The sequence below is a fragment of the Pelobates fuscus genome, chromosome 13 (genome assembly GCF_036172605.1).
Source record: "Pelobates fuscus isolate aPelFus1 chromosome 13, aPelFus1.pri, whole genome shotgun sequence".
NCBI classification, from domain to species: Eukaryota; Metazoa; Chordata; class Amphibia; order Anura; family Pelobatidae; genus Pelobates; species Pelobates fuscus.
This window is the reverse complement of record NC_086329.1, coordinates 90,254,197-90,279,529: the sequence shown is the minus strand read 5'-3', so window position 1 is coordinate 90,279,529 and position 25,333 is coordinate 90,254,197. Positions and strand designations below refer to the sequence as shown.

The window sequence follows — 25,333 nt, the reverse complement described above, 5'->3', positions numbered from 1 at the left end:
TGCTAAGTGCTATGCTTTGAGATGTAGCTAGTAGTAAATATGGGAACCAGCTGTGGTTACAATAGTGGGAATTGCAGAAATAACTCCAGCTACTAAGTATGTGATTGATGCCTCTGGTGACATAATTATGTAACATTACATAGTATTACTGTTCTGTGTTTGCTGCTTAACACATTCTCTGTTACAATCCATCTTATATGGATTTGGAGATCAGTCTGGTTCACGTGTCACAGGATCTTTGGATAACAAATGCAATGCATGCAGAACACTACAATTTTAGCTACCCACACCTGTCTCTTTCTGGCAACAGATTGTGTGTGTCAGTGAATTTGTGTGTGTAAAGGTAAATGAGTGAGTATATGTGGGGAATCCTGAGTGCCAATATATGAGCAAGTGCATGTATTGGTCAGAGAGTATGAAAGCATGTGTCACATGAGAGTTACATGACAGTAATATGCATGTACATTAATATACGTGCATTATACCAATATTTATATTACTGTATATTATAGGCAGAATATAACTAATACACAATAATTGCTATAACATGCACCCATTAATATACATGTATATATGAAGGGGTGTACATTAAAGAAAATGGCATGGGGCAGCAAGGATCAGGCTCTTACTTCCCCATATAGTTGCTGTACTCAATAATGCACTTTGTTTTTTCTATGTGGGCATCACTATTTGTCTTTTAAATGTAAATGTCCTTTCTGTCAGTGTACCAAAGAGCCAGCACTTCATCATGGTACAAAGCTGTTGTTGTGCCTTTATGTTTTTTTCCATATGTCAGCATCTGGGCAAAAACCTTTACTTTTTTTTGTGCATTGTGTCGCAGGCTAGGGTGTATATATATATATATATATATATATATATATATATATATATATATATATATATATATATATATATAATTTTTTTTTTTTTTTTTTAAATAAATCTGGTTTCCCAAATGTTATGTCTTTAATACAAACCAATTAGGTATCAGATAGGGAAAGATACCATTAAAATTAAAAAGCATTTTAAGCCACTAATCTCTACTACTTACAACCCTGAGTTATTCCACAATGGGTAAGAAGTTCAAACATTAGAGACTCGTTAAATTAGCAGAGGCCTGCGATATCAGCAACCTTTTATTCCGTCCAGCAAAGGCATCGGGAGTCTCTGCGCCAAAAGAAAAGTGGCGACTCAACCTCTGCCTCCTCGGAAGAACAAGCACTGGACGAGCTGGATGAGTTCCCAAATACTGGGGGACTGCACCACCCCTCCTCAGATGAGGCCAACGAGTTGCCCTCCGCTAGATGAGACATTAAAGCACTTCTCCGCAATATTCACACAATGTTTGGGGCAGACCTCGCCACAGCGCGGGAGGAGATACAACACGTGGAAGGCAGAGTCAGAAAAGTGGAAGAGGACACACAGGGCCTTAACACGAGATGCCTAACGATAGAATTGCAAACTAAAGAGCTTCAGCAAGCCCAGACATTACTTACCATCCGCTAAGACGCCATGGAGGATCGCACAGGAGCCGGAATGTTAAAATCAGGGGAATCCTGGAGACTGTGATCCTTGATGAACTGCCGCACTACATCAGGAGGCTTCAGCCCACAATACTTACCTCAAAGCAGGCCAAACAGGCCATAACCGACGGGGTATATACACTGCTCAAAAAAATAAAGGGAACACAAAATTAACACATCCTAGATCTGAATGAATTAAATATTCTTCTGAACTACTTTGTTCTTTACATAGTTGAATGTGCCGACAACAAAATCACACAAAAATGTAAAAATGGAAATCACATTTTTCAACCTATGGAGGTCTGGATTTGAAGTCACACTCAAAATTTAGGTGGAAAAACACACTACAGGCTGATCCAACTTTGATGTAATGTCCTTAAAACAAGTCAAAATGAGGCTCAGTAGTGTGTGCGGCCTCCACGTGCCTGTATGACCTCCCTACAACGCCTGTGCATGCTCCTGATGAGGTGGCGGATGGTCTCCTGAGGGATCTCGTCCCAGACCTGGACTAAAGCATCTGCAACTCCTGGACAGTCTGTGGTGCAACGTGACATTGGTGGATGGAGCGACACATGATGTCCCAGATTTGCTCAATTGGATTCAGGTCTGGGGAACGGGCGGGCCAGTCCATAGCATCAATGCCTTCGTCTTGCAGGAACTGCTGACACACTCCAGCCACATGAGGTCTAACATTGTCTTGCATTAGGAGGAACCCAGAGCCAACCGCACCAGCATATGGTCTCACAAGGGGTCTGAGGATCTCATCTCGGTACCGAATGGCAGTCAGGCTACCTCTGGCGAGCACATGGAGGGCTGTGCGGCCCCCCAAAGAAATGCCACCCCACACCATTACTGACCCACTGCCAATCCGGTCATGCTGGAGGATGTTGCAGGCAGCAGAACGTTCTCCACGGCATCTCCTGACTCTGTCACGTCTGTCACATGTGCTCAGTGTGAACCTGCTTTCATCTGTGAAGAGCATAGGGCGCCAGTGGCGAATCTGCAAATCTTGGTGTTCTCTGGCAAATGCCAAACGTCCTGCACGGTGTTGGGCTGTAAGCACAACCCCCACCTGTGGACGTCGGGCCCTCATACCACCCTCATGGAGTCTGTTTCTGACTGTTTGAACAGACACATGCACATTTGTGGCCTGTTGGAGGTCATTTTGCAGGGCTCTGGCAGTGCTCCTCCTGTTCCTCCTTGCACAAAGGCGGAGGTAGCGGTCCTGCTGCTGGGTTGGTGCCCTCCTACGGCCTGCTCCACGTCTCCTGATGTACTGGCTTGTCCTGGTAGCGCCTCCATGCTCTGGACACTACGCTGACAGACACAGCAAACCTTCTTGCCACAGCTCGCATTGATGTGCCATCCTGGATGAGCTGCACTACCTGAGCCACTTGTGTGGGTCGTAGACTCCGTCTCATGCTACCACTAGAGTGAAAGCACTGCCAGCATTCAAAAGTGACCAAAACATTAGCCAGGAAGCATAGGAACTGAGAAGTGGTCTGTGGTCACCACCTGCAGAACCACTCCTTTATTGGGGGTGTCTTGCTAATTGTCTATAATTTCCACCTGTTGTCTATCCCATTTGCACAACAGCATGTGAAATTGATTGTCACTCAGTGTTGCTTCCTAAGTGGACAGTTTGATTTCACAGAAGTGTGATTGACTTGGAGTTCCATTGTGTTGTTTAAGTGTTTCCTTTATTTTTTTTGAGCAGTGTATATCCAAAAGCACCCCGAGCCCCAGCAGAATCCCCAAGGGATGTCATCCTACAGCTCCAAGCAAGGTCAGCACAACTAGCCTTCATTTCCGCAGTGAGGGGACAACCCTTCTACCCTTTTGAAAATGCCTACTTAACATTCTACCAAGATCTGTCCAGGCCCACCTTGATATGGCGAAGTCTGCTCAGACCACTGACCAGCACGCTACTCCAACACAATCCCATATCGCTGGGTATTCCCCCGAGGCCTGGTCATCTCCAATAAATGAGTCTTAGGAAATGTCACTCGACTCGGAACCGGGGACCGCCATACCGCCCTCGAAGACCTCACATACCTGGGACATGTCCAACCTAAAACCGTTCCAACCAGCTGATCTGCCACAGGTCCATCAACCTCCTCCAGACCGCGGAGCACAGGCAGGCTCCCTATGGCCACTTGAAGAGCTGGAACACTCGCATAAGACCCGAACCAGGAAGTTCCCGATGTACTGTTTACCACTAGTATGATTATTTTTATGTTAGCCAGGCATGTTCCATATTATATTTTTATTTTTTGTTTCTATTTTATCTTTTTAATTCTCATACAATACAACATTCACATAATTTGCCAAGCGCAACATTAGTCTGCACTCTGGCAACACCTCTCCTAGCCACAGGAAGCAATAAATCTCCCTACGGTCGGGTGACTCTATATACCCAAACTAATGGCCTTCATTGCTGATCACACACACCTCACGCTGGATCCCTACTTATATAACAACTTCTCCCTTATGATAATTAAGTCCAATTACGGCGTTCTCTCGCACTTATACCAAGCCACTTTCACAGGTTACCAAGAACCTCTGCCTCACCCCCTGAGCTCAGGGACATAGAGCTTTTCTCACAGCACTTTGACCACAGCCGCACACAACACTCACAGAAGCATTCTACTGCAGTTTAGTAGAATGACTTACACTTTGTAATTTCCTCTCCTACTAGATCACCTACAAAGTGGCTTCCCGGGGATATACTCTGACAAGTTACTTAATGTTATATAGTGCTATTATTATTATTATTATTATTATTATGTCACTTTACAAATGCCTAGCTAGCTACCATTTGACTTATCTTTTATAACACTGCTTTAATGTAGCTACACCACATAGTCACGCAAGTTCTCATATATTACTTTCATGCTACTAATATCTAATGTGACCAACCTGAATACACCAAAACACAAAACTAGTGCTCTCACAATGCCACATGACTAGTTTACTGTAACCGTTTATGTGCTTGCTGTGACTGTTGGGGCATTGCAGGTGAATCTGTATTGTTTCTATATGCACTGCAAAAATAAAGAATTAATAAATTAAAAATTAAAAACTTGACATCTGTTTTACAGTTCTAAAAAAGTCAAGTGTGTTACACAAGATTTTTTACTTTTTATATGGCTTTAAGAAGTCTGGTCTAAATAACAGTTTGACAGTTCACTTTGTTAGCTCACTTTCTTAGCTGAGATCAATATCTAAAACAATGGATTTTTACTGGTGTTTGTAAAATAAAAACATTTCAATAAGGTTAGTTGGAATCTGGTGCCATAAACAAAGAAATATTTGGCTATCTAAGAATTAAATGCATTATACAGAGTTATTTATCAAATCTAAAATCTAACGCAGAAAGCAGATTGTTGGACTTGTCTCAATACATGCAGATGCTAGCTTTGCTACAGAAATAATTAAATCCACCCTTCAATTAAGAGATGGGAGTCAGACTTACATATTGTTTCTCAGAAAAGTAGTAAGGAATATATCTTTGGAATCAATTGTATCTGGTGCCCACTCATTTAGCAAAAATGTACAAGAGTACAAATGATATCTCCTGGAAGTGGGACTGTATTAAAAAATTTTGGATCAAGGTTTGTAAATTCATCTCAACTATTTACGGAAATTACTTAAAACCAAGACAAGAAGCGGTATTATTACACCCTTTTCTTTCATTCACCATAACCATCATTAGTGCCCAAAACCACTTCATTTTAGTTAGGTCAGTGGGGTGCCTGTATTATTTTTTTTTAATTATTATTATTTTTTTTTAAAGTGCAGTTAAAAAAAAAAGAAAATCAACAGGTTAGATTGATTACATAGAACGCTCTAGTCAAATTTATCACAGATACGGGGGAGGGAGGGGGCGGGGCAGGACCGCTGAGCGGGACGGTCGCAGGTAGGAGAAGCTCCTGCAACAAACCGATAATCCAGGCACTGCAACTTGCCTTGATCGCCCTAATTAGACCAACAACAAAGTTACCCGGAGCAAGGGGACCGCTGGGTCCAGGGAGAGGCTGGCCTTCGAGGCTGCAGTCCCCTGGGGGAGAATCTCTCGTGGCCGACACTGGGGCCTTCACCTGCGGTGAGCGGAGCGGACGGCCGCTGCCCCACGGACCCCAACCCGAGGTGCAATCCCGAGCGGTTCCGGCCCTGCTTCCCCCCCTATGGACCGGGGGGGTGATCCCAGTCCTTACCCTTGGACCCCAACCGAGAAGCCACAAATGGAGCTGGGGAGACCCGCGCGCTGAACCTAAAATGGCGGGCGCCATGTGCTCAGGAGGTAGAGAGGGGACCTGCTACCTCCACGCATACACGACTCACAAAGCAGTTCCTGACTGCCGTCCCTACAACAAAGGGAGGCGGAGAAACCTTCACCGACCCCCGGGGCCATCAGAGCAAAAATCAAGCTACCCACTTACACAACACGGAGAGGGAAAAGCGGTGGCACTGAGGAATGGAAGCGCCGTGCGGCATCCACTCCCTCCAGGATCTCCAAGTGAGAGGCAAGGCGGGACTCTGGAGTAATTACTAGGCACCCACTCCACACAAGCCTTAACCAAACGACCCAGAAAGCAGCACGCTCATGACATAAAGCTCACCAACACGACTGACACCAACCCTCAGTGGCAGGACCGACACTACAGGAGCCCAGGAGAATCCAACAAGGAACCCACTGCCTGCTATGCCCACTCTACCGGACACTCACTTCATGCTGCACAACAACAACGGGACAGGCGGCAACAGCTCCTGAGAAACCTCGCATTATGAAGTGGGAAAAAGTTTTGGCTACTAAAGCACCAAGCCTAACATATCGGTGATTCCTGAAGAGTATGCAACCTTACAGACTCTTGATCAAACTGGGTGACATATTATGCTATATTATATCTGTGGCTGGCTACCTGGCCTTAAACATACCTAAGTTTACATGCTGCACCTCTGACCATAGCATACCGCATGCATCCCTCTACTAGTACCATGTACCATACTAACACTCACGGCACCCTAACACGGCAGACACTGTTACTCGACCTGCACTCATACCTCGCTTGCAACAGTCATGTTTAATATATGTTCCCACACACTGCCTGTAACTGCCACATATGCCCTGCCTTCCCGGGTGAGTCGCCTAGGAGCAATCCTGGATCAGCAATACCACCACACAAAACATAGTGCCTACTCATGTGTACCGTGTTCACTTGTCTAAGTACCTTATATGATATGTATAGTCTGCCTGCATAACCCATGTCGCTATATAACTAACTAACGTTGCACATCATCTTGTCAGAACACGACCTTAACCTAAAAATGTGCAAGTACAAGCCTATACCCCAATGTACCTACTGTCTGACTAACACGAGGAATGCCTTTGGGGTACCCCGTGAAACGCTGTAACATCTTATGCACTGCAAAAAAAAAAAAATTTATCACAGATACAGTACAGTGACGAGAAAGCAGGAAAGGCTTAAAAAATTAAAAGGGGTTAAAATAGACAAGTGCTTTTTTCCCAACAGTAAAATGATTTTAAAAGAACACAAAGTATCAGTGATCTCTTTCTCTTCCCTCAGATCACAGTGAGAAAAAAAAAAAGAAAAAAAGAGGCAGAGTAAAATGTCACAGCCAATGTTTGAACTGGATTTGACACCATCACTGTGACAGCCAGTCACCGCGTTACTCAGATATGCTCCAGGGATAGCTTGATCGTCACAGACTGTGTGTTCTATAAAGATTGCACAAGTACTTTTGAAAATAGGAGCTGTCACTTGTACATATCAAATGGTAATTACTAATGTGTGCATTTATTGATGTACACGAGTAGATAGAAATTTACATACAAAAGTGGAAACGATTTACTAGTACTTTCGGAAATGAGATGTCACATTGAACAATGCACAAAATAAATCATGAGTGGCCTGTAATCTAGGATTCTTTATTTTTTAAACTAATTAGAAATAAAAAAAGTGTTTCTAATTAAAAGTGCTGCAGATCAAATGCCATATGTAAAACATGGGTGTGGGGTAAGCTTATAGGATATACAAAAGTTGCTGCTGGAAACACACCGGTAATGGTAACCGCTTGGATCCGGCCTGCTGCACGACGCAGCTATTACAGGAAGACCCAACGGGCATCCAAAATGGCTGTCCGGCAACGCAGATACCAGCGGGCCCAAAGCCGGAAAGTGACGGCAGGTATATCGGGCGCACCTTCCCACTTGCACTCTAAAGTACCCGGGATCACAAAGCAAAGGATACAGACAAGTATCTCACCTGACCACAGTCTCGGCACCCGGCGCAAAGAAAACCGACTCTGCAAGAGGAGCGACGTAATCCAAGCGATGGCACGGCAACATTCTCCAAGGGGTTCTGCTGGAGCCGGCCCCCGAAGCAACACCAGTAAGCCAAGGGGTGACAAAGGAGAAACAGAGAGAGACAAACAGCGTGACTTTCCAGCAGTAGGTGTCGGCTGAGGCACCCTTTGTGTCACCCTACAGGGGCTTTCTTGGCCTGGACTGTTCTGAGCCTTTATAATAACGAGACACGCAGACTTAGAAGCCTCAGGCACATCCTGTGCAATCTATACATCCAGGCAGGCATTTAACGGTGATCGAGGTGATTTTTGTGACTGGACTTGTCCCCAGTGGTTTAATGCCTGGTGATTTACTGTTGTAACAGCAATTATACTTAGGGAGAATAGTAATGTTACTTTATGGTGTAAGCAAGGTTTAGCAGTATTATCCACAAAGCAAGGCCTCCTAGCCTAAACACCCACAGCATAACGTCTCTAAGCATTATATTGTAACAAGATGCTTTAAAGCTTGTTTACATTATACCTACTTTAGAATGAGCGACCTAGCAATGTTAAACATTTAGCATCTTTGTTTTACTTAGCTTTACTTTATTTTATTCAACCCTACTCTGACAAAATAACCGTTTAGTTAAAAAAAAAGGGGGGGAATTTAATTTATTTGCCACAACTGTTATGCGCTATTTCCTCCAAGCATGTTCCTGCCCTTGTGGCACGACATGACCGATTGTTATGTTTAAACTTATGCACGGAAAAATAAAGAATTTAAAAGAATTTAAAAAGTGAGAGTTTGAGTGTGTGAGTGAGAGATCGCGTGAGTACGAGAGAGAGAGTAAGAGTGTGAAATGCAGAGATATTGGTAACAAGAGTTTTAGTAGGAGAGTATTAGTAATCAGGTTAAAGTTCATTAGTAAAGCAATTCCCAGAGAATTACTAATAGTATACTTAGAGTTTGATGGGAGTAATCTTCCAAAGGTAGTTTAGGATGAGCCAAGATAGAGGATAAACTTCTTTCAGTCCGGGTCTTCGGGGTTGGAGAAAACAGGAAAGTCCAATATTCAGTCCGAGATCAAAGGAGAGGAGAAGGCAGGGAATCCGTTTAAACAGTCCAAGAGGTCGGTGCACAAGTGTTAACGAAGAGTAGCTTAGCCGGCAATATGAATGCGGAAGTAACCCAACTTAAATCACTAAGCAATTTTGAAACTGGCGCGGTTTCTCTATAAGGCTTGAGAGAGCCGCATCAGAGAAGGGGGCAGGGACTGCTCCGCATACCCGGAAGTGTCAGAACAGAGTTGATCGGAAAGATAAGTCCTGACAGTATGCCCCACATAAGGAGCACACCCAGGGTGCCATTACTTTGGTTTCTCAGGATAACGTTTATGGAAAGCGGAAACTAAGTTATCAGCATGTACCTGTCGTCTTCAGTCCCATAACCCTTCCATCTGATAAGATACTGTAAGGAACCTCGATAATTTTTTGAGTCAAGAATTTTACCTCTCTCATATGCTTCTTCACCCTGCACTATGAGAGGGTCAGGATTAGACAGATGTTCCCTATGGAATGGATCTGGGAGAAAAGGTTTAAGAAGTGAAACATGAACAACAAGATGAATTTAAGGGAAGAAGGGAGTTTCAATCTCACAGCATTGTTGTTGATAATAGACTCAATCGGGAAGGGACCGAGAAAGAGAGAACTCAGTTTCTTGGAAGGACAGGTTGTAGAAACATTTTTTGATGACAGCCATACAGAGTCACCGACTTTATAACAAAGGTGGAGGCCTCCTCTTAGTATCAGAATATTTCTTATGAATGACCAAAGAAGTCTCAAGGTTCTTCTTTAACTGTTCGAATAATGAAGACATTTCAGAGTTTTGAATGGAAACCATAGGGTTAGATGTCGATCTAAGTTCATCAGGAAATGAAGAGGGATGGAATCCATAATTTGAAAAGAACTGAGTCATCTTGCTGCTGGAATTATTGTAGGTAAATTTGGCCATAGGCAACCAATTAGTCCAATCATCTTGCAAATATGTGCAGTAACAACGAAGGTATTGTTCTAAACATTGATTGACCCGTTCTGTTTGACCATTAGTTTGAGGATGGTATGCAGAAGAGAGCTTACGTTGGATTTGAAGAGAGGACCTCATCTCCTTCCAGAATCGTGAAGTGAACTGGGTACCTCTGTCAGAGATGATTTCTTCAGGAAATCCATGTAATTTGATTATATTGTCTATGAAGGTTTTGGAAAGTTCGGACAAAGAAGGTAGTTTTTTTAATGGAATAAAATGTGACATTTTAGTGAATCGGTCTACAACGACAAGAATGGTGGTGTGTTTTTGGGAAGGAGGGAGTTCCACCATGAAATCCATAGAAATGGATTGCCACGGTCTCACAGGAACTGGTAGGTTCATCAATAAACCGTATGGGAGGTGATGTTCGATTTTCGATCTCTGGCATACAGGACAGGACTTAACATAGGTTTCAATGGTTTTGTCTTGACGAGGCACCCAGTATTGTCTAGTTGATGGTTCCAATGTCTTCTTAATACCAGGATGTCTAGCTAGTAGAGAGTCATGGATTATTTTTAGAAGTTTGTTCCGGAGGAATATAAATCCTATTTTTGAAATAAAAGATGCCTTCCTTTTTGTACAGTTTAGGAGTGGAGGGTATTTCAAGTTTAACAGATAATTGTTTTAATTAATCGAATATGGTGGATACAAGTCCGACAAATTTATTGTTTGACAAGATTGACAGAGGTTGATCTCCAGAGGGAGGTTTGTGAGGGATTCTTGAAAGAGCATCAGCTTTCTTGTTACGAGATCCAGGTCTATAAACTATTTGAAAGTTGAAACGATCAAAAAAAAAGACTCCATCTTACTTGTCTAGACGATAAAGTTTTATTGGTATTAAAGTATTCAAGATTTCTGTGGTCTGTATAAACAACTATAGGAATTTTGTTTCCCTGAAGAAGATGACGCCAGTTCTCGAAAGCTGCCTTCATACCTAACAATTCTTATTCTTCTCAGCTGAGGATAATGATCTTGAGAAAAAAGCAACCGGATGGATGGGATCTTGAGGAGTCTTTTGTTGAGAGAGAACTGCTCCGATAGCAGTATCAGATGCATCTACTTCTAAGACATAGAGGAGGGATGGATTTGGAAGGTGTAGAATGGGAGCAGATGTGAATTTCTTTTTTAGAGTATCAAAGGAAGATTGGGCGTTGTCATTCCAACAGAATGGATGCTTGTTGCCAATGAAGATATGGAGTGGATGAACTGTTTCAGAAAAATTTCTAATAAATTTCCTGTAAAAATTAGCAAAACCAAGAAACCTTTGTACATCCTTGGCAGAGGAGGGGATCGGCCAATTAAGAATGCAGTTTATTTTAGAATCATCCATTCTCATTAGATGAGGAGAGATAACATATCCAAGAAAAGTGAGTTCACTAACTTCGAATAAACATTTTTCTGGTTTAGCAAAGAGTTTATGAGTTCTTATTCTAGATAGAACCCAGCATACATGCTTCCTGTGATCTTTAAGGTTATCAGAATAAATTAAATGTCATCTAGGTAGATGATGACACATGTGTCTAAAAGGTCTCTGAATATATTGTTAATGAAATGTTGGAAAGTAGCGGGAGCATTACAGAGCCCGAATGGCATGACAAGATTTTCAAAAAGGCCATATCTAGTACGAAAAACTGTTTTCTATTCATCGTCGTCTTTTATTCTAATTAGGTTATAAGCGCCTCTGAGGTTAAGTTTGGTGAAGAAAGTGGCGGTTCTTAATCTTTCGATTAATTCGGCAATTAATGGTAGAGGATAACGGTTTTTAATGGTTATTTTGTTTAATGCACGGTAGTCGATTATGGGGCGAATAGTTTGATCCTTGCTCCTTACGAAGAAGATCCCTGAAGCAGCTGGAGAGGTGGAGAGGTGGAAGGACGTATGAATCCTTTACGGAGATTTTCCTCAAGGTAATCCTTAAGGGTTTCTAATTCAGTCTCAGAAAGAGGGTATATGTGACCGTAGGGGATGGAAGCACCAGGAACTAGGTCAATTGGACAACCGTAGCTCCGGTGAGGAGGAAGAGATTCAGCTTCTTTCTTGCTAAAAACATCAGATAAGTCAGTATAGCATTCAGGTATTATTTCTTCTTTAGTGATTTGAAGAATAGGAATATGTGGAAAACAGGTTTCCTTACAATAATCTGACTTAAAGGTGAGGATCATGGGTTTAAGTGAATTAGAGGATCATGGGTTTTTAACCAATTGATACCCAAGATGACTGGAAAAAGAGGGGATTTTACTATAATCAAAAACAAGAAATTCAGAATGGGTATGATTGATAGTTGTCCTAATAGGATGGTTTCATTATTTATTGGACCAGAAAGTATTAGAGAACCATCAATAACTCTTATAGAAACGAAAGATGTTTTTGGCACAAAAGGAATTTTATTGTTTTCTACAAAGGAAGAATCTAGGAACACCCCTGTAGCTCCAGAATCGATAATGGCCTCAATCTGGATTCTTTCTTTGTCCCACTGTAAAATTAGGGATATAGCAAAATGAGGAGAGGATGAAGAGGGAAGAGTTTTCAATATTGTAGTATGAATATTTTGCTACCGCCCTTGGACCATTTTAACAGTTGGCATTCTTGCAGAAGATGTTCATTAGAGGCACAATACATGCAGAGCTTCAATTCCCTCATTTTTTCTTCAAAAGAAAGGGGACTTCTAAGAATACCTATTTCCATAGGTTCAAGTGGTTGAGAGGGTTTCTCATGGACTCTTGTAGCAATAACGGGTTTTTTCCAGAGTGAACTGGTGAGTGCTTTCTCTGCTTTACGTTCTCTGATTCTTCCATCTATACTGACAGAGAGTTGAATAAGTGTATCAAGAGTAGGAGGGAGTGTGGTTCTGGACAATCCGTCTAACAGTTTCAGATAATCCTAGACGGAACGGATTGCACAGGGTGATATCGTTCCATTGGGTTTCCAATGCCCATCGCTTGAACTCAGCGATCTAATCTTCTACAGGACGGTTTCTTTGTTGAAGTGTTCTTATAGTAAGGTCAGCAGTGGCTTGTTTATTCGGGTCCTCATATAGAAGGGACATTTCCTCAATGAAATAGTCTAATGAATCCAGTATGGGATCCTCGTTTTCCAGAAAGAAATGAGCCCAGGACATAGGTTCTCCTCTTAGAAACGAGATCACAGAACAGACTTTAGTTCTGTCAGTGGGGTATGACCTGGGTCTAAGGGTAAATAATTTACAAGAATTTAAGAATTCTCTGTATTTGGAGCGATGTCCATAAAACGTTTCAGGGTTGCAGACAGCAGGATCACTTGCGGAATGCGAAACCATTAAAGGTGAAGAAGCCTGGTTTTGGATCTCTCTAACATAAGAGAGAATTCTCTCGTTTGCAGTTTGTAACTCCTGCATACCCAGAGTAAGCATGTCGACTCTCTGATTTAAAGAGGCAATTTGAGAAGTAACATCTGCTGGTTCCATTTTAAATGGCTTAGTGATTCTGATATGCCACAAGTAGAATTGATGTGTAACACAACTGCAGATTTGAAAGTTCCTTTTTATTTTAACAGAGCGTGATTGAACATAGGAAAGAAATCCTACTATAAAGGACAGTTACTGTAGCTTTAAGGATTCGTGGATATTGCAGGTGATTAGTGAAAAGCAAAAAACACTAGCAACTGTAGCAGAGATATTGGTAACAGAGTTTTAGCAGGAGAGTATTAGTAATCAGGTTAAAAAGTTCATTAGCAAAGCAATTCCCAGAGAATTACTAATAGTATACTTAGAGTTTGATGGGAGTAATCTTCCAAAGGTAGTTTAGGATGAGCCAAGATAGAGGATAAACTTCTTTCAGTCCGGGTCTTCGGGGTTGGAGAAAACAGGAAAGTCCAATATTCAGTCCGAGATCAAAGGAGAGGAGAAGGCAGGGAATCCGTTTAAACAGTCCAAGAGATCGGTGCACAAGTGTTAACGAAGAGTAGCTTAGCTGGCAATATGAATGCGGAAGTAACCTGACTCAAATCACTAAGCAATTTTGAAACTGGCGCGGTTTCTCTATAAGGCTTGAGAAGGGGGCGGGGACTGCTCCGCATACCCGGAAGTGTCAGAATGGAGTTAATCGGAAAGATAAGTCCTGACAGAGTGTAAGAGTGAGTGTGATTGAGAGAGTGAGTGTGATTGAGAGAGTGAGTGTGATTGAGAGAGTGAGTGTGATTGAGAGAGTGAGTGTGATTGAGAGAGTGAGTGTGATTGGGAGAGTGAGTGTGATTGGGAGAGTGAGTGTGATTGGGAGAGTGAGTGAGTGTGTGGGAGAGTGAGTGAGTGTGTGGGAGAGTGAGTGTGTGGGAGAGTGAGTGTGTGAGTGAGCGAGCATTTGGGAGAGTGATTGTGAGAGATTGAAAAAAGAGTGAAAGTGAGTGAGATTGAGAGAGTGAGTCAGAGAGAAATAGACAGAGATAGACAGATGGATAGAGATAGTGTGTGTGTTTAACAATATTTATTTAAAATGGTGTTTCTCTGCACAAACACTATATATAGAGATATCTAGCTTAGGAGGATTGCCATAGGAGGGGGGTGGGCATAGACCGCAAGTCAGCTGCGCTCGCGGACATGCATACAGCGCGGTAGAGTGCTCAGCTCATTCATAGAGCCGCTCTATGAAAAACCTGATTGGTGCAGCAAGAAACCGCGCATGCGCACTACAGATCGAGGACACTTCTCAAAGAGAAGCGTCTGATTGAGCCCTGCTATTTCGTCATTTTGACAAAAAAGGGGGCATGGACTGCCGAGGAGCTCGGTGCTGGAACGGAGGTAAGTTTATATGATAAAAAGGGCTCAAATTTATTTTTAATGGCAAACTAATATAAAAGCAAGAAAGAAAGCTAGGGGATCTGTCTTTCTTGCTTGTATATGTTGACTATAGTGATCCATTACGCACTCCCCAATCATGTGCCATGCTATAACTTCAGTGATTGCATAGTGGGGACTCCTGTCATTGCACTTTGTGCTATACTCCCAGAGAGCTCAGCTGATCGTGGGAGGGTGGTGTGATATTACATCCTTCCACTTCTCTATCAGGTCCCACTAACTAGAATAATGCAGCATTTAGAGCAGCAGTAGAATAAATATCCTGCCCCCCATCATTCCTATCACTCCTATCATTATAATGCATCCCTAGTCATTCATCACATCTGTACCCTCTGATACAGAGACCCTCTGCCAAAACTAGGGAGGGCTAAAGACCTGGGCCCGAGGGAGGTCGCCACCCCTCCTGCACCTTTGTTTGGCTAATGCGATACTGCTGATGCCTGTTGAAGAGGTCGTTCAAGGCCTCTTCTAGCTCCATGAGATTGTTCTGCATGACTGTGGTACAATCAACCATTTGTTTGTGAGCCTCCACTACTTTCTCCACTCTCCCGTACAGTTAACACTCTCTGCTGTTAACTGGCCCATGCACTGGCTTCCTCTTTTGATCTCTCAAAGTTCTTGAGCCAAATAGGTTTTTAATTCTCCCATCTGTTAAAGTGTCCTTTGTGTCTTGAGACAATTTAAATTTTATCTTCCATCTCTGCATCTCTAGTGAGTGATTGGGGACTTTCTCAGGAAAAAAAAGTGTGGCTACAGAAGCATCCTGTAATAAATTCAGCTTCTTCTGGTTTGTTGGTATATACACGTCTTGTGTATGTATGTATATATATATATATATATATATATATATATATATATAGTCTAGGGTCAAAAGCTTGCAACATTAATATACGTATATATTAATGAAAAGTACTAATATGCAATCTGACTTACGGTTTCTTCAGGTTTATTTATTAGAGTTACAGATAAATTATAAAACTACAAAGGATGTTACAGGATAATGGATGTTGAACAGCAGATGGTATGCTGGGCTTCTGAAGGGAGAGTTACATTGTTACATAGAGAGACAGAGAGACCTCATGTCCCTTTGTTCAGTTACTATTTAGATGTGCCCATACTGACGTCAGAGTATAACTAGCCATGTAAGGACAAGACCCCCAACCCACGTTCTAGAGTTCTCATACAAGAAAACCCTGTGACTTATTGTTACCATCTGTTACTTATGTCAATCCATACATCCATAAATAATCAATAGAAACAAAGAATATGCAATATTCTACACATCCTTTCTGTTTGCGGTTTTGTAGCGTGCCCATAGCACGGTAGAAGTAAGTCATGTTAAAAAACATTTGCGGATGAGTAAGGTATTACTCGGATTTGTGTGGAGTGCAGGTGCTGTGAGTGGAGCCATACGACTCTGCGTCTAACCCAGGCCACCCTTTTAAATAACTTTTATGTGCCCAATATGGAAATCACATAAAAATAATGAGCAATTATATGCCAGATCACAGTTTTACATTACACTGTACGCATCTCAGTATCTTTGCGAATGCTAAAGTGGATGGCTACATTCTTAGTCACCAAAGATGTAAACACCCACAAACACCATGGAGAATGACAATTCACTGTGGCCCAGTTACTGGTACAAGGACAAAAAAAATAAAAAATCATTGGCTGTGTAATGATTTAGTGCATGGCACCACACTGTCCCTACACCATTCTTCTTGTTCCCCTATATATTATATGGGTGCATGGTGAATTTATTACATTCAGAACCATGGTTACAGGCCGCCAGTCCAGACATGGTCCTGCTTGGGTTAATGATTTCCTAAAGTAGGACTGTCACACTCTAATAGGAAATTTAAACCACCGAATAACATGCAGAAAATATCCTGTAACTTATGTTAACATTTTGTCATGAGATTTTCAGGAATGACTTTTGTATTTCTACTGATAATGTTATTTTTCATACTTTACAAATACATTGCTGTTAAATACGATATAATCAAACTTGATATTAAAATCATTGATATAGTTACAGTTCTCCTTTAGTAAAAACACAACAAAAATGGCTTCTATTTAAATAAACTGACTTCTTATACCGGCACATAAGGGAGTGGGGCATTGTATAAGAGTGGTGGGTGGTGGGGCCTTGTGTTAAATTGGGGTGAGCGCAGTGTATTAAATTTGGGGAGGTAGGGGGCAGTGTATTATATTGGGGGAAGGAGGAGGCAGTGTATGAGTGGTGATGGGTGTGGGGGGGGGGGGGTAGTGTGTTAAATTGGGGGGGGAGGAAGCAGTGTATGAAATTGGTGAAGGGAGGAAGCAGTGTATTAGAGTGGGTGGAGTGGGGGCAGTGTATTAGATTTGGTTGTATGGAATCCTCCCCATAGAGATGCTTATTGGCCGCGCAGCTATTTGCCACACATGCACAATAGTTTCCCAATGCTTTCCTATGGGAAAGCATTGTATTGGCTGAGATTATGAAGTTTGATGATCTCAGGCAAAGTATAGAACACACTCATAGGACTTCAAAATCAACAAGATAACTTTTTTTTTTTTTTACAGCTGTTCAACAGCATACATTCACCATTTCAGTCCCATTACAAAACTTTTCTTAATATGTCAAGGTAGTTGGATTGAAACATAGGTTATATGCAAATACATATCTCCTTAAAATAAATTCGCTCTTTTGTTTACTTTGAAATCCTACAAGCGTGAGGACGTCCATGGTCAGGCTTTTTTTTTATACTGTACTTTATTAAAAACAAACCAAAAAAAAAAACCTACGTTTCTATGAAAATTTTTAGTTTTTTTTGCAGCCCACATAAACTTAAACCTTGCTTATTTGGCCCGTGCTAGCCTTTCAGTTTGACATGCTTGGTGTATTGTATGGGTTATCACCTAAATATTAGTTCAGTCTTTCTGCACACGTACTATGCTGTCACTTAACAATTATAAAGAATTTTACTGAAGTTAATTATTCCCAAATGCAGTTTTAAGCCTACCTTTTAAGTTGCTCAGGGCTTGCGTTCCATTTAATTCTGAGTTAGGGATATTTTCTTTCTGCAAAACAAGACAAAATCCTGCAACTAAAAAACCTGCATAGGGTACCTCAAGTGTAAAACATAGAAATAGTGCTAAACATAGAAAAAATACATTCTTAATAAGCCTGAAGTAGAGTGCGTCTTACTTTTTAAACAGCAATTCAAATTTTGCTTACAAATTATGCTTAAATCCAATAAAATACTCCCTTATTTTTGATGCCACACAACATTAATAATAGGCTTCTTCTGGGACACATGTCGTTGCTACAATAGAAAACAATTCAGTGCAATGAAAAGTGTTCACAGTAAATATGATGTGGTATAACACAGGCAAGGCTAGTTAAAAACTCTGTAATTCTAGAATGCATTTTCCTCATTCAAATGGACACCTGTCTAAGTTATTGCAGTAGCTTATTCTTCAGTTTGTTAGTTTTCGCTTCTTTCTCAATATGCCTCATTTATGATTACAAATGGCTATTTCTGCTGCCGCAAATACATCAAACTCTTCTATTGAAAAGCAAGCCATTATTACATAGTTCCCTAGAGAAAGGGTAGCGGTGGTCCCAAGCAGGCTTACTTTTATGCCAGTTTAGCTTTCTGCCCTAAGAAGAACCAGCATCTGGGCTGTAGTTTACAAGCCCTAGAGCAGGCATAGACAACCTTCGGCACTGCAGATGTTTTGCCAACATTATTGGTGTAAGAGCATTATAGGGGATGTTGTCCACAACATCTGGAGTGCCGAAGATTGCCTACCCCTGCCCTAGAGCTAAAGAGTGATAATTTTCAATAAGAAGTGGTAGGACATAATTCCAATGGAACTTCAAAGAGGTTTTCCTGTAGATTTGTCATTGGAATTTAAACAGCTTCACATACCTATTTTTGTACCAAGAGCCTCCATTCATTATGGTATCTCATAAAATGTATATCAGATCTAGAATCCGAGTCCTTTAGCTCAAAAGCTGCCTTCTCTAGTATTGGGTAGAAGAACGAGTAATCTCATTTTCATGATCAAAGAGACTTAAAAATTACTGTGGAACTGCAAGCATCTTCTACTACATCTTTGAGGATCTCATATGCAGAAGGTCCTTACAATACACAGTACAATAGGGGCCTGATTAATATTTATCTACTCACTCCAATGGATAACAAACTGGGCTCTACAACTAAAATGGCTGACAGCAGGTACTAGCATCCTAATGAATTGTAGTCGAGAGGGGACCAGAGGATATATGTTCCACAACCTATCCCCACAGAATTCAGAACCAGAAGCTCTAAAAATACTGCCAATCTCTTTCTGAATGTTTGTTGGTTCACACCTGTACAGGAAGAAACTTGTCACCTATTAAACTAATCACCTATTAAACACCTTCCTGACTTCTAGAGTGTCTACTGGCATAAAGACTGATCCATGATATCAGGCCTTCAAACATCCCTTTCTTAAGATATGATGCAGAGGTTTTTCCCATATTAAAAAAAATGGCATTCTATTCTTGTTGTTCTGGACACACAGCCTCAATGGAAATGGAGGCGGATAATAGGTCTGTAAAAGGCACATGCGTCAAAAGCTGTTAAAACTGGTGACAATAACATCAATTATTCAAACCATGGGAAATATTGCCAGATAGCCATCGATTTACATGATGCTTTCGATCATCTCGAAGACTTTTCAATTTTCTTTGACTTTTATGGCACTTAAAGTGTGCTGATTCTGAAAATGTATGTTTTATGTGAATGGCATGTATATTTTGGAAGTTATTAATATTTTGTAAAAAACTGAATTTCTCTGCCTGTGATAATTATATGAACCATTGTGTTCAGTAATCATATCACAGGCAGAGGGGAGGATTTTGTGTGGGAGTGTCTGTGTGTATTGTACGGATTGATTGGTTGTATTTCAAAACCCTGTGGGCAGTACTATATTTGTGGATTTTGAATAAGAAAGGCTGTATGTGCCAGTACAGTCAGTTCTGCTTGACCTCAAAACGAAGTGTCGTCTCGTTATTGGGGGAATTGGATTGTATGCTGATTGCCAGGAGTGTAAGCTGATTGTATGCATTTCCTGTTGAGCTGTTTACAGCATTCATATGCTTGAGAGCATTCGTATGCTGCTGCGGTTCGGTGGTTGTGGTGTCTGCTGCAGTGCTTGGAGTCCTCAGGAAGCGCTAGGAGCATCCTTCAACGGAGGTACCCCGTCGAGGTACCCGTCGATCCGTTACACTTTAAGTCCTACATTATTTGCTTTCATGTTTGCTTAAGTCTCTCTTTACTAGAACTCCACAGCAGCACATTAACAGAGAAAAAATACCAATCCGAAAAAAGTAATGCAACCATAAAAGGCCCCTCCCAACCATTTCCTCTTTGAAGTTGCGACAAAAAAAGTACATGAACAAATAAATAACTGAAATCCAACTCGAAACAAACGTAGAACCGTAGATAAACCTTGAACTTTATCCCGAAGAAAACTTGAACTTGGATCCGTAGGCGAACCATTAAACTGAAACGAGAAACAGAATCGAAACACTAATTAGTGAATGAAATGTACTGTGAAAAACCTGAAGACCCATAATCACTTATAGACAGAACAGTATATATAAAATCCTACCCTGACTTCCCTCAGGAAGGCAAATAATTGACCTACCTAAACACAGAGCTGGGAAACAGACTATCCGTTAGAGGAGGTCAAATAAAAATAAACAAGGAACAAGGGTAGGGTGAAACTGGTAGGGACATATTTGCCTCCTGTCATTAATACAATTAAGATTATAGTTACACTAAAGCTAGTATAATCTACAATTTTATAACATGACAGGAGGCTTCATATTTGCTGTTTTAACGCTCAGACAGCAAAGCAAAGCAAAAGAGACACGATCCACCGATCTGACCTAAAATAGGCCAAAAGGTACCTCCTCGGAAACAGAAGTAAATGCATGATGTCCTGGAAAAGATGCGCCCGCTCCACAGGAGTCTGGGGCTGCCGCGCCACTAACCGAAGAAGTTCTGAAGGTCGAATCCTGTCCCGCCAGAGCCAACCCTCAGTCCATCGCACTGAGGAAGAAAACGATACCGGATAGCGCTGACCTTAGAACTCAACAACTGACCGGAACGAGAAAGGAGAAAGAATCGCCACCTATAAGACAGCGTTGTCGCCACGCAAAGTCTAGGAAGGTCGTGGAAACACGGGTAGAATATAGCCGTAAAATCCGGCTAGTACGTATTGACCTCCTGACAGTGACCCTATCCGAGGAAGAAAAGAAGCGTCAACATCTAAAGCCCAGACGCACGAAACACGAAATAAAACATAGTAAGATGGCAAAGGACGTTGAGAAATGGAGATGCCGTGAGTATCAGGCCAATCCTGGAGGAACGACAAACTGTGCGTACGTCCTAGAGAAAAAACACCTAGGCCTAGGCCTCGGAGGATGTGATATTCACCTACCTCTGAGACATCCGCCAACCAGCGAGTCCTGACCAATGAGAAGACGTCTAGACAGTACGTGGACTGCCGATCTAGCTATTGGAGTCAAAAGACGCCAGTGTCCCTGGCCAAAAAAGGAGTGACCGAAAAATCCAGAAACGCAGGCTACAGGGCCCGAAAAGCAATCTGGATCCCACTCCGGGTCCAACTACATCCGGGCCACCATGCCGACAAATGGCATCACCTAATCCTTCAATCGCCGGCGTGTCACTCCAACAGCTCCAATCCAGCGTACCAATCTCGCGGCCAGAAGAGGTCCCCATCCTGCGACGATGGTGTCCCACGACTGTGTTGAAGAGTCTCTGGTAGAATACTGGATGGAGAACTCCATGACAAAATCCACGAGCAGTCTTAAAAAAAAAAAAAATGGTCAAATTCACGGTGGAAGATCCTCCTCCCGGAAAAACTGGGTTTGCTCGATGGGAGGCACCGAGTCACCTGCCCATGAAGCTCCTATGTAACGGGTCCCCGAAGCGAAGATGCCTGGTCAGTGCGACCATTAATCCGGCTCCAATATCCATGCGTGTTGCGTGCAGGTAGCAAACCTCCTATTGCCAGGCAGGCAAAGGGGGGCAGGGCCCAGTCCCGTAAGGGAAACCGGTCTAGGTGGGCTTCCTGAATAGAGGGCCCAGCATGATCAGCAGTCTGTCCTGCCCCAGATGGAGGGTGCGCTCGACCCTTGTCACAGGGTCCTGTCCTGTGCACGACATACGTGGCGACCAGTTTCCGAACTCCAGGGTCATGGCCATCTTGTCCTGGGCATCCCGCCTGACTCTTCCTGCCGAATTCTCACTTCAGCAGTCCGCAGATCCCACAGCGTACGAATCATGCAAGGTGTTCGGGTAGAGACCATTCCGAAAACCTAGATGTCGAATCTACCAAGGGTTGAACCTGGGTTCGCCAGAGGCGTCCATGAAGGCGTCCTTGTCTACTACGCTCATTGTCGCCACCTGCGCAGACGTCATCGTCCCCTCCCTCCGAGGGGAACTGGTTTGCTCGCCATTCAGCTAGGGCTGCCATGGATGGTAAGGGTACGGAGGCCTCCTTCCCTGCGCAACAGAGGCGGCTGTGACCCCACAAGGAAATCAACATATTCTACTGATGATGCAACCACCCACTGCGCCATCTCACCGAAATATGTAGGCGGGGAGGCTGCACGGCGGAGGGAAGTGCAGACAAACGCAACCCCCCCACCATTAGACTCATGGCAGTCAGGGGAAGTGTACTAGACTGAGCAGGGACCTGGCCAATTAGAAATCTGAACCTGGGACTGGTTTGAACAGAGGCCCTAATCAGGGAATACTAAATGAAATAGCTCACTGCCTGTGACGGGATAAAGACGTTTAGAACCAGTGGGCTAATATAATTCCCTTTGGAAAAGTGCAGCACAAACTCCCAATCTGGGAACCTTGTGTATGTCTTACCGATACAGGACGTACTGTACCTTTAAGAACGGCCGGCGCAAGCCATTACCACCCAGCACGCACCACAAGGTCGCGGGAGGGTGAGGCGGCCGGGAGCACTACTGCCACTACTCTCCCTGACAGCGCCACCCTGTAAAAGCCATGGCTATCCGACGCCGCGAGGGCAAGGTGGGAGAGAGCAGGTAAAACCGCTCCCGCCAGACGGACGACGCCGGCGGGCGGGGAAACACGTGGGACCGCCAGAGTCTTACTCCGCCAGCCACCGCCAAACTAGCGAAGGGGGAGGGAGGTGGAATAAACTGCCGGGCAGGATGAAGGGGACAGAAACAGGTTACCCCAGCACCCTAGCCGGCAGGACAGGCCACCACAAAGCCCCAAGCAGGAAAAAATCCTGCCCATATCCCCCACACGGCATGTATACCACATAAAGATGTGTACACGATGAAAAATAGATATTAAAGAAGAAATCACGGAAAAACATAGCCTAAAATCTATCTAGAGTATGTAAACCATACCTATAAGAACTAAGAATAAACCAAGTATAAATGTGTAAAATCTGTAGAAAATGTGTAAAATCTGTACAAAATATGCATTAAATATCCACATCCACCCTAAGTAACAGGAGGCAGTGGTACTCTGACCTGTACTGACTGCGGAGCAGCAAAGAAAGAGGAAATAGTTGGTTGGGAGTGGCCTTTCATGGTTGCATTACTTTTTTCTGATTGGTTGTTTTTTTTCTCTATGTTAATGTGCTGCTGTGGAGGTCTAGTAAAGAGAGACTTATGCAAATATTCGCCTCCTGTCATTAATAAAATTAAGATCATAGTTATACTAAAGCTAGTATAATCTACAATTTCAGTATTAAAGATTAACATGCTTACTTCAATGCTTACTGCTGAAACTGTATAGGGCACCTGTAGTGGATGAATGGGGTGCTCAGCTCACTAGGAATCTGGTCTGAGGTGGGAATTAAATGAGTACAGGTCTCGTATCTAAGGGTTTGCTAAAAAGTGAGCTAGCCTAAGAACATTGCCCCATAGTTGAGTCTTACTAAAAGAACATGTAAAGTAAAGAACAAAAGTATTAAAACCATGAAAATAAAAAAAAAAAACTGTTCCGCGGTATTAATTAGTAGGGAGAGTTTTTGTGTCAGGATATAGCCATCCCGCATGACAGCAATCCAGGTAGTCAGGTCACTGTTGGGGAAGTTGAAGTGATCTGAGCAGATCGGGGAGTGAGCTCATCACTTTGTTGGATCTAGGCGAGACAAAACTACCCCAAAAACCTTGGATAAATCAGTAAGGTCCAACTTGCACGCATGCTCCTCGACCTCCTAGTAATTTCCCGCGCAGAGAGTACTGCCCTAAAGTGTGAACAGCAGGTCCCTTGGCAGCCCCTAACAGTAGAGGATATCCTTGCCTCTTCGGTGTTATAATTGGGATCTCAGGGACCAGGACCAAGTGAAAGTGTTCCTAGTCAGGACCAGCAGTAATGCAGATCCTTTGAACTATATAAGAGAAATGCAGTAGAATCAGTAAATCCGAGCGTCTCCAGTATGCCACTGATCTTCATGGGAAACCTTCTCCTTCCATCCTCCAGTGCATCCACCCTGCATGTGGCAGCTGAAGTTCCTCGATTATTTTTTCTAAAACAGAGTCTAGAATAATTGATTCTGTTAGAGGGCTTTAACTCGGCGATTTTTCGTGGTTGCATCCTCTATAGAATTCTTAAGTAGACCGTGTCCGCTGCAATATTCGTGCAGAGCTTGGCTAATATGATTTTGAGCAAATCTGTTCTGACTGGTTCATGGTCCTCTTTTGTAGATGAATTAATCCCCAGCTTCTGACCAAACAAGGCCTCTTTCCCCAGGTCGAAGGAAAGGTCCTCTGATGAGTAGGAGGATCTTCTTCTTGGAGCGCCATGTTGTCCCATGTGGCTTCTAAGAGCAGGTTAACAGATCTCAGATATTATTAAAAACAAAATTTCAGATGAAGTAAAAAAAAACAAAAAAACAATATGGACAAACTAAATTTTCTTCATATGCACAAGCCTACATAAAACCTGTTTAACCCCTTAAGGACACATGACATGTGTGACATGTCATGATTCCCTTTTATTCCAGGAGTTTGGTCCTTAAGGGGTTAAGAACATCTCCATCAATTTCTCTGAACACACCATGGGTTTTAATGCATTCCTTGAAACTGTATTCACTTTGCAGATTAACCGGCACCCTTTGTATATATTCCCATTGATCTTGCCAACAGCTAATTAGATTTTCTCATAGGAACACAACTTCAGAAGCACACAACTTAAAAGCATTAAAAAAAAAAAAAAAAAAAAAAAAAAAAAAAAGGCATTTGGAGGAAAGGCAAGGAAATTGGATTTACATTCAGTGAATTTGTTGGTAAAATGTATAATACCATTTAAAGGATCACTATAGTGTCAATTTTTTTTTTTTTTAAAAATCGTTTTCCTGACACTATATAACCCTTAGGTCCCCCTCACCTTCAGGGTACCCCTCCATGGCGCTGAAGGTGTTAAAACCCCTTTACTTACTTACTTTAATCTAGCGCCAGGCTCCCTTGGCGCTTGTGACCTCTCCTCCCCCGCCAACGTCCGCTCCCGAGTGGAGCGAAATGCTTTC

The 25,333-nt window shown here is 42.5% G+C and overlaps 1 protein-coding gene across 1 annotated transcript in view; it reads right to left on the bottom strand.

Annotated features, from left to right (window-relative positions):
- Window positions 1-25,333, bottom strand: part of TDRD10 (tudor domain containing 10) — a 112,113-nt gene that overhangs the window by 27,862 nt on the left and 58,918 nt on the right. The window contains exon 7 of the mRNA XM_063439302.1: window positions 17,752-17,809. Coding sequence (XP_063295372.1) covers window positions 17,752-17,809 — 58 coding nt within the window. The remainder of the gene's footprint in view (window positions 1-17,751; window positions 17,810-25,333) is intronic.